Below are 9,932 nucleotides of genomic sequence, written 5' to 3' on the forward strand. Positions count from 1 at the left end.
GGTTTCGTATCAAAGCTGAAGCTCCGCCACATCTCGCTGATCGATTTCATAACCAGAAGAAAAAAAAGGCAGATTGCTCCAAATATAGCGTAAAAAGTAGGAAATAGTAAGGGTTAGATCGCTCTTCCTTCACTGGAAACAGGTCCGCATGCACGCTCCCCAACAGATCCAGGACCCGGCTCTCCCTGCGGGGACACCGAGTACGCCGAGCTGGTTGGTTCAATTGCAGCTGATTATGCCCTAAAACGTACGATCAAAGTTTGACTTTCCACAAAGGCTGTGTTTGATAAGGTAATTTTTCCCTTAATATTCGGAAAAAGAAATTCAAACCTTTAGAAACAATGCTAGTCCCGAAATCCATTTTAGCAGTGAGGGGGGAAGCAAAACAGTTATTAAAGGAAAACAATACATTGGCATGCATAATACTTCATATAATATCACGTTACAGGTTCTCTTGCATAACCAGCCGTATAGCTCCCCAATCTGTTCCCGTCTGATTATTTTTCTTTCCTTCCTTTTTAATTGCCAGTGAATTATTAATCGATTACACAAACCTATCCTGTAAGTGACGGACAAGTGGAGGTGCGCTTTCCTCAGCCTCCTCAGGAGACCGAAAAGAAAGTGGCAAACCTACTTGTAAAATACAGTATGTAGAATTAAACACATATATATATAACCTCGTGTACTTTGGCCGATGATTTGCTCGGGAAATATAACGAATACAAAGAAACCGTATTCTCACAGCTCGGATTTCAGCTGGAAGAATTCTTTTCAACAATTTGCCTTCAAGTTGTTTCAAATCGAAACTCCTGCATCGAGAAGGACCAGGGGGCATCAGCACATGCTCGAGTATCGATTGTATGGAAATGAGAGTAACAATAGGAGGGGGATCTGTACGAATTAAGTGGCTAAAACAAAGGGCCCTGGAGAAACTGCTGGAGGCGGGGATCAGCAGGGTTTCCCGCTCTGCACGGAAAGCTGCGGGGGCAGCCGGGAGACTTAAAGGTTTCCCCGGCAGGAGCGCTGGCCCGAGGCACCAGAGGTCCCGGGGAAGGTCTCTTGGCCGCGGCGGGGGCCCCGAGGCTCGACCGCCCGTGAGGCGGGGGCAGCACGGCCGGAAAGCGCCGGCTGTTCCGTACATTCGCATCACTCTCGGCAGCTCTGCGGGCTGGGGGAGGAAGGGTCGAGGGGGTTCTGTTGCCCCCCTGAAAACGCCGTTCTGTGTCACCCCGGGCCCGGGGCGGTGGTGAGAGCTTTGCCGCTGCCACGGGGATGCGTTTTCTTTGGATGCGCGGCGGTGGGAGCCCCACCGACCTGATCCCGGTGCATAGCTGGGATCTTCGCAGTCCTTTCGGCTCCCTCCGGCTGCCGCACGTCGCTCCGAGTTAATCCCAAAAGTAAGTTTATTGCACGTTAAAAAAAAAAAAAAAAAAAAAAAAAAAAAAAAAAAAAAAAGAGCAGAAAATCAAGAAAAGTGTAAGTTGAAAATAAAAAGTCCGTGGAGGAAGGGGGGTGGAGCTGGAAGCCGAGGAAGGGGGCGAGAGGGGGCCGCGGTCCCGGCAGAGGTGGGCGCTCAGACGAGTCCTGTCATCTGCGACCGTAGGAAAGGGAGGGAGGCGGCGGGGAAGGTGCCCAGGGGGTAGCTGACGCCACTGGAGAAGCCCACCAAGGGGGGTGACATGTGGGGCAGGGTGAAGCCCAAGGCGCTCGCCGGCGAGTTCTCGTGGTATAAAATGGGGACCCGCACTATCCTTTGGGCGGCGTGGGAGAGGTTGGCCGCTTCCAGGTCTGCGGCCAGCTGCCGCTTCCACTTGTTGCGGCGGTTCTGGAACCAGATCTTCACCTGGGTCTCGGTGAGGTGCAGCGAGGCGGCCAGCCCGGCCCGCTCCGAGCTGCTCAGGTAGCGTTTCACGTCGAAGGTGGACTCCAGCTGGAACACCTGGCTGCGGCTGAACACCGTGCGCGTCTTCTTCTTGCGGCCGGCAGCGCGTTGCTCCGGCTCACCCGGCTCCTCGCTGCGCTCCTCCTCCTCCTCTCCGCCGCCGGGCCCGGGCCGCCCGCCCGCCGGGCCCCGCGCCGCCGCCCGCCCGCCGCCGCCCGCCCGCTCCGCCGGCTCCTCGGGTAGCTCCGGAGAGTCCCGGTCGCTGGCTGCGGAGAGAGCAGAGAGCTGTTGCGGGGATCGAGGGAAGAAGGGCATTGCATACAGCCCGCCTGCCCCGCGCCCCGCTTACCGGGAGGGGAAACAACGCGGCTGCGGGAGAGCAAGGCCGGGGAGCGGGGAGCCCGAGCAAAGGCTCCTGCCGCTGCTCTTGAGTGCTGCGATAAACTCCCAAATATTTATGAGCGTATACACACACGAGCGTGCACGCTTATGTGGAAACACAGAAACTGTATTTCAAGTGCATATACTCATCTCTGGACGTACACATATACCTGCATGTGTGTACACATATACCTTGTATATGTGCACATGTGCACACGTATATCTTGTTTGTGTGCACACATCTCAGTGTACACATGTACCTAAATGCACTCATATGTATGTATATAACACACATATACTGTTTTCAACACATAAAATGCACGTCTGTGTATACACACGTGTATATGAAGTATGTATATATTTTTGTATGTGTATGTACACATAAGAAAACACATGAACTCTTATTTATATGCACATGGATATATTTACATACATATGTATACATATATACCTACAAATATATTGTTGTGTGTAAGAAGGGCAAGAACAGCGGCGCATATGTGTGTATATAAAGAGAAGTAAGAAAGAAATTATTCAATTCACGTTATTCTGAACTTGGATAAGCCAAATGGATGGCGACAACTATTCTAATACTGGGACATATCTCCGTGGAGTTTCCAATACTGTGCATTCCATTTGCAATTTTAAAGGGGAAAAAATATTTTCTACTCTATAGAACAGAGTAAAAACGGGGGGGGAAAGTGAGGAAAAAAAGTTGTTGTTTCTGGGGTAGTTTTCTGTTTCTAGATGTACTTTTGAGATAAATTACAAATATTAATAATCCTGTCACTGTAAAAAGAAACTATTTGGATTACAAATTACTCCTCTTTTCCTTATTGAGCAATCGTGAGATCTCTGTAGGCTCGTATACGATCACAGAGATGCGCCTAGAAACAATATTTTTTTCTATCAGTAGATAGAAAATAACCACTGATGGCAGCCCATAAACTTGAGTTAATTTATCCCCCCCCAACCCAGACTTCTCCTCCAGCACCCTCTCCATTGGGATCTCCGGAGCGAGAGGCGAAAGGGCCCGAGCACAGCTAGTCCCCCAGCTTCTCAAACTCTCCACTGCACTGCTGGGGGACGGTGGTCTCAGCTTTCCGGCTTGCCGGGGAGCCAAAAACAAAAACAAAAAAAATCAACCAACCAACAAAAAAAAAAAAAAAAAACCAAAAACCAAACACCAAAATCAAGGGGGAAAAAAAAGGGCCAGACATGCATCTGAAAAAAAAAAAAGGAGAGAGAGGAGAAAGAAAAAGGGATGGGAAAAGGGGAAAGAAAAAAATTCTCCGAGCAAGCCAAGAATCCCTGTTTACACTTTGGGCAGCGGGGCGGAGGCTCCAGGTGCCTGACACACAGGGAGCATTTCCGGAGATTTGCTCTGAGCTGCCGAAAACGGGGCAGGCAGGGCCAGGGCTGCGAGGGCACCCCGTGCATCCCACCTCCGGCCTGCTGCGGGGGTCCGCGGCGGGACCCTTGCCCCGGGGGGAGCAGGAACACCCCCACCCACTCATCGCCATCCCTATCCCCAGCCGCGCCCGGCCATTAAGGGTAGGGAAAGACGGACTTACTGTCGGGGCTGGCGCAGCCCAGGAAGGCGGCGTGTGCCCGGCGGTACCAGCCGACGGCGGCGTCGCGGAGAGGGCAGCCCGGGGCGCCGATGCGCAGCGGGGAGTGCGGCCCGCAGCGCGGACCCCCGCGCCCGCCGCCGCCCGCCGCCGCCCGCCGCGCCCCGCCGCCCGCCGTGCCCTCGCTGCCCAGCAGGTCCTCGATGAAGAAGGACGAGACGCGGGCGGAGGTGGAGCCGGCGCTTTCCGTGGCTTCGTCCGGCATCGTCGGAGAGAAACTGCGGGAGGGAGGGGGTCCCGGCTCCTCCGGCGGCTGGCTCCTCGGTTCCCCGCTGCCCCGCGGCCGCCTCTCGCCTCTGCCTAGCCCCGTGGATGCTCTCCTGGTATAAAAGGTTTTTTTTCCGGAGTAATCATTTCAGATCGCGGTTTGCCATCATTTCCTGCAAGCTAGGAGGGGAGGGGGGAGGGGGAGGAGGGGAAGGGAACGGGGAAGGAAAAAAAAAAAAAGGCAGCCCGGCAACCCATCGGAGGCGCCAGATTCTGCGCGAAAACGCTAATAACGAAATAAAAATGTCATGCGAGTTAAACGGCGGGCAGGAGTGGGGGATCCTGCGGTGGGCGGAGCGCCGCGCCGAGTGGGAATCTGCGCGGGGGAAGCGGCGGGCGCTGCCGGGTGTGTGCGTGTGTCTGTGTGTGTGTCTGTGTGTGCGTGTCTCTGTGTGTCTGTGCGTGTGTTTCTACGTGTGTGTGTGTGTCCGTGTGTGTGTCCGTGTGTGTGTCCGTATGTGTGTGTGCACCTCCCCCGGGCCGCCGCTCACGAGCTCCTTATTTAGGTCAATTAGGGAGCAAATCCCGGCGCGGGGGGGGCCCCGGCACACGGGGTGGGGGAGTTGGCCGCTACACGTCCTGGCGCTGCCATTGGCTGCCGAGGGCTCAGCGGGCAGCCCAGGCGGCCAATGGGAGCCACGGGCACCGCAGTTTATATTAATATCATTAATAATAATGACCCCCCGCCCGCCCCCCCGCCGGGCGCTTTCATGTCGCGGCGACCGCGATGGACGGAGGAGATGCGCCCTCCGCCGCCCGGAGAGCCGGCACCGGCCCCACGGGCCCGGAGCGGTGAGGTTGCCCTCAGCCCGGAGTCCCCCGAATGAGGCGTTTGAGTCGGTTTTGGGGTGAGCGGCAGAGGCGCGACTGCCCCCCATGAGCGGGCAGTGTCCTGCCGGTGGAGAGTAGGGAAGGCAGGAGGACTCTCCTCTAAGGTGTCTCCTGAGGCCAGGTCGGTTTACCTTTATATATGTGTATGTACATACACAGGCATATTTTTATATACGTACTTATGATGTCTGTGTAGTTTATTTAGAGAGACAATCAGCCCCGCTCATAGGAGAAGGAGTAGTTCAGGACACCCCGTCTCCCGCCGTCGCGGACGAGGAGGCACCGGCGATGCTCTACCCGCTCCAGGACCCAGCCCGTGGCTCTTGGCGTTACCCTCCTGCAGCCTAACTTTTTTATTATTATTCTCACTGCAATCCCATTTCACGGGAAGCCGTAAAGGCATGGTCCCCCTGCCCCTTTTTTCTGACCCTTTTTTCCCCCCTCTTTCCGAGCCCGTCTCGAGACAGGGACTACCAGCAACCCCACTAAACTCCCCCTCACTGCGGCGCGCCGGAGCAGGAAGGTTATTCTCTGCCTTTTCCCTTGGGTTCAGGCGAGTTAGGTTAGTAGAGGGATGAGCCGGTCCAAAATTCACGTCGGAGACCCATGGAGGTTTGGGTGAGTACACAGATGCCCCTGCGATGCTCATCTGCAGGTCAACCGCCTCCTCCTGCTCTGCTCTGCTCTGCCAGAGGATCCCTCCTTGTTCCCCTTTGCGGTACTCCTGGACAAGTACCCTTTTCCCAAGCCCCGCCTCCCCCTCCCGCTGTGGAAAGGGGGCACCGGTTGTTGCCCAGCGAGAAAGTCCGGCGAGGCCTGGGAGCAGCCAGGAGCGGAACCGGCCTCCCCGGCACGGAGCAGTCACGCTCCCTTTCACGGAGTGGCAATGGGGACCTTTGAGGTTAGGGCCTATTTTTGAAAGAACAAAAAAATAAGAAGAACGGATATGGGGAATAATTCCACTTCCAAAGACTCCAGAAAGATGCAAACAGCCGGAGCTCTGAAATGGGCTCTGGAAAAGCAGGAACAGATGGCGGCACGTTCAGCTTTCTGTTTTACCTGGACAGAGACCGAAGGCAGTCTAATGTGTTGTAAACGGGCGACAGAGCGCTTGTCACTTGTTGCACACAAGTGACGTTAACAAACATGACTTTTATTCTCTGTGCATCTTGATGCACGTTCCTAGATAGGAAATATGAGTTTGACGGATAGTTCTTATGCATCCATAAACCATCAGCTCTGTTTGACTGGCAGACTCAGAAAATATGTGTCTGCTTTCCGAAATAAGGAGAAAAATGTGGACCCTGATTGCTTCTATATATAAAGTGTGCCTACAGTGTGATCATGCAACTTATGCAATATTATTGGCTTTCCATTTAGAATAGTTTAATAAAATTACTAAGAGTAAATTTGCTCTTCCTTTCTCCCCCTCCATATTTCTTTAGGATAACATATAACCGTTTGGTATGCAATAATGCTGAAACTATGTTTGTGAAAATCATGTATACTCAGACATATTCCTGAAACAAACACAAGATCAGGACGAGTATAATTTTGTACCTACAAATACAACACTTGTACATACGTGTTCGTGTGTATGGGGGATTTTTTTAAGCTAGCAGTTATGTTTACACACTTTTTGCATTGCTATAGTGACATTACTAACGTTTCGTGCTTAATATTCTTAGTGCTTATTATGATGATGTAAAAAAAAAAGGGTGTGTGCTCTCTGGATGTCTCCTTCAGCCACCCATCAGGGCTCTGTATATGGAGCAAAAAAAGCACCCAGTGACGGTATTCTAGTAATTTAATGTTAGAAAGACACCCTGGACCCCTGCCGTAAAGCCTTTCAGTGTCACTTGCTCGGGGGTAACGGGTGCGGGGGGGACCCCTGTGACAAGGGCATTGCCATCACCCCGGCTACCTCTCCCGTGTCTCCTGCGGGGCTCAGCGTGGCCGCGGCGAGGTGGAACCTTTCCTTCCCCTACTGCCTTCCCTCCCACGGCCATCTCTTTGCGGCTCGGTAAATCTTTGTGGGTTTTGCAGGCAGCGGAGTGGAGAGGCTTCCCCTGGGCAGCTGCTGATGTCACCCGTGGGTCAGTAGGAATTTCACCGTGTTTTCGGCAGAGGTGTCTTTGAGACCCGGTTTAGACTACAGGTGGTGGGGCCACTTATTTTTCCTAGCTTTGGCTCTGTTTCTTTCCCAGGTACATGTTTTTCTCCGTGGCTTTGGAGACCCCCGGGTTCGGTGGAGCTCCGCGAGGTGCGGGACGACTGCGGCCTGTGGTCCCGGCCCTGCTGCCCGTGGGGTCTCTTCGGCTGAGCAGTCCTGACTCCCAGTCCGTGCCCATCACCAGCGTGGGATGATCGCCGGCGTGGAATGCTCGTGGGATATTCCCCCGTCACAATTTCAGACGGATCCTGAGCCTCTGGCAGGATTTGGTCGGCAACCGGCTGCCGCGCAGACGGCAGGGAGAAGTGGGGATTTGGGGCTGGGCTCCTTAGGGAATCAGCAGACGGAGGGCTATATTTGGGGCTGAAAAAGCGTGTGTGAGTGTGACAAGAGCCTCCAGTGAGTCACAGTGCTGGCAGGCCGACCACTGCTGCCGCTGTCCTGCCACCTCCCGCATGGAGAGGAGCGGGCTTCCTGCAATGTGAATGCAATTACCCTGCTGGTGTTTGATGTCTCCCCTTGCTCTCCCTTCACTAGCACTGCCTCAGATGTGTCGTAAAATAGAAGTGGAATGAAAGACAGGCTTTATCGCTCGCACCCTAACCTCTGCACTTCTTTGCTTTTAAGGCCCGCGGTGCTTTCGGATCCCGGATCTTTGTGGCAGACGATTGACCCCCAGCGCTGCGGGCAGAGGTGGCTTTGGGCAGGGGCATCCATGCTTCTTTCTCCGTGCCAAAAAAGCGGCGCTGAACAGACCGCTCAGTTCCTGTCGCCTTCCTAAGAGATCAGACGGCAGTGCTGGGAGGAAGGGAATTTTTGGCCAATATCTGCCTCTGGTTGATGTTAAGATATACGTACATACATATATGCGTTTGTGTGTGTGTACTTCTAAACAAAAATACTGTTTCAGCCAGGTTCTCCTTAAATATAAAAAATAAAACAAATAGAGAAGGTGTTAGCATCTTCAGTAAACTGTCGGGAGCCATCAAAACGCAAAAAGCAGTTCCCAGAAAGCAGCGTGTTTTTCTCGGGTCCAAAGCCCCTTTAGAGGAGCAGAGGTGGTGGTGGGATGGTTGGACAACTACTTTAAAAAAACCCAAAACAATGAAACAATAAAACAAAAACCCAACAAAATAATAAACAAACAAACAAACATACAAACCCCACAAAATAAAGATCAACCAGAAGATTGCACCCCCTCCCAAACCTCTGTGTAACATCTACCTTTCCCTCCGCCTTCTTCTTCCTGGAGGCGGGGGCCCGCTCAGCCCCCCGAGGGAGTCCCCCAGACTCCCCCGCCGAGTCACCCCTAGTCCCTGTGGAGTTCGCCACGTCTCTGCTCCGGCTCTGCCGCCCTCAAAAAGTGGCGGGTGTGGAGCAGGACCCGGGGGTGGGGGGTTATGCCCCGCTGAGGCTCCTGGGGACAAGCCGAGGGGGGGTTTCGGAGGGGTCTCCCCGGTAGCCTCCCTGCCCGGGTGAAGGTCCTGTGCGCACCTCACGGGGATACCCCATTTCGGGTGGCCTTTCCGGCAGGGAACCCGCAAAGGTCAAGGACAACATAGTGGGAAACTCTTTTTCTTGCAGGTAGAGAACCCTAAAGCCCTTCAAATGTGAGTTAAATAACACTGAAGAGCGGTAACACTTTGTGGATTCCTTTCTGAATTTACAGTAAATTTTAAGGGGTCCCTGAAGGTGGGGAAACAGAGAAACTTTTATTTTTGATTTTTTTTTCCCAGTGTACTATCTTTATAAACCAAATCCAACCGAATTCTTCACCACCAGTGATACTGGAAGAGAACTTTTCCCCTTTCAAGGACGCCGCACAACCCATGCTGTGTCCCATGAATGTATTCATTATTCACAGATAGTCACTAAGTGCTTTGGATGGAAACTTCCAGCCCGTGGTACGTCCTGACTGTCCGCGATGCCTATTTATTGCTCGTTAGAGATGCCATACAACAGGGAGCATGAATCGCATCACTTATGAGCTGGTTTCTTGCTAAGTGAAGGCTATTTTAACCCATGACAAATTATCGAACCGGGGAATATCTTTGGGCAAGTGAATATATTAACTAAGAAAACAGCTCGAGAATGATTTTGGGGAATACCTATTACCATGTGTTAAAATTCCAGGGCCCTTTCAGAAATATTTAGTTGTTTGACTGGAGATGGGTAGAGAGGGAGAAAATAAATCATCATCAAATTATATGATATCTTAAAAAAAAAACCAAAACAAAACAGGAGTCCCTACTGAAATGAGCTAACAATTATAATACAATCCAGTTTTAAAGTGACTTTTCCAGAGAGGTCTTTGGCATTGATTTCCTTATACACCTTTTTTTTTTTCTTTTAATGTACAGTGAGAGAATGCATGGTTTTATTGGTACTGGTTAGGGTCAGCCACAGGAGAATTATGGAGGTCATGTGAAATAGGTGCCAATAAAGCTTTTATTATTGTTATACAGACAAAAGAGCATTATGGAAAGAGATCCTTACCAGACCTAACCATGGATATTTTGTTCTGTTAACAATCATGTTGGAAAATACAGAGACATTGTAAAAAAAAAAAAAAAAAAAAGACTTTTCAAAGCTTTTCATAACATTAATCTATTATCTGTAAGACTTTTGGAACTATTTCCCTCCAGAAAATTAAGGTTTCCTGAAATGAAACACTGCACTCAACTCATTATTTTGCCTAAATCAAAACACTTAGGGAACTAAAAAAAAAAAATTACACTGTCACAACAGAATATAACTGTCACAATTT

The 9,932-nt window shown here is 51.7% G+C and overlaps 1 protein-coding gene across 1 annotated transcript; it reads right to left on the minus strand.

Annotated features, from left to right (window-relative positions):
• Window positions 1-1,573: 1,573 nt before the first annotated feature.
• LOC113962107 (homeobox protein HMX1) lies at window positions 1,574-4,169 on the minus strand. The gene is made up of 2 exons (XM_027672914.1): window positions 3,838-4,169; window positions 1,574-2,148 (listed from the first exon to the last, which is right to left on the minus strand). Exons 1-2 carry the CDS (start codon window positions 4,097-4,099, stop codon window positions 1,574-1,576), a joined length of 837 nt encoding a protein of 278 aa, XP_027528715.1. The 5' UTR covers window positions 4,100-4,169.
• Between the last annotated feature and the right edge of the window lie 5,763 nt (window positions 4,170-9,932).

The sequence above is a fragment of the Neopelma chrysocephalum genome, unplaced genomic scaffold (assembly GCF_003984885.1).
Source record: "Neopelma chrysocephalum unplaced genomic scaffold, ASM398488v2 Primary Assembly neopelma1_105717, whole genome shotgun sequence".
Classification (NCBI taxonomy): Eukaryota; Metazoa; Chordata; class Aves; order Passeriformes; family Pipridae; genus Neopelma; species Neopelma chrysocephalum.

Excerpts from the sequence above, each read along its gene's own strand:
- LOC113962107 (XM_027672914.1), bottom strand. The coding sequence starts at position 4,099 with ATGCCGGACGAAGCCACGGAAAGCGCCGGCTCCACCTCCGCCCGCGTC. Across the intron at positions 2,149-3,837 it reads GGGCTGCGCCAGCCCCGACA|CCAGCGACCGGGACTCTCCG; the intron begins GTAAGTCCGTCT and ends CTCTCTCCGCAG.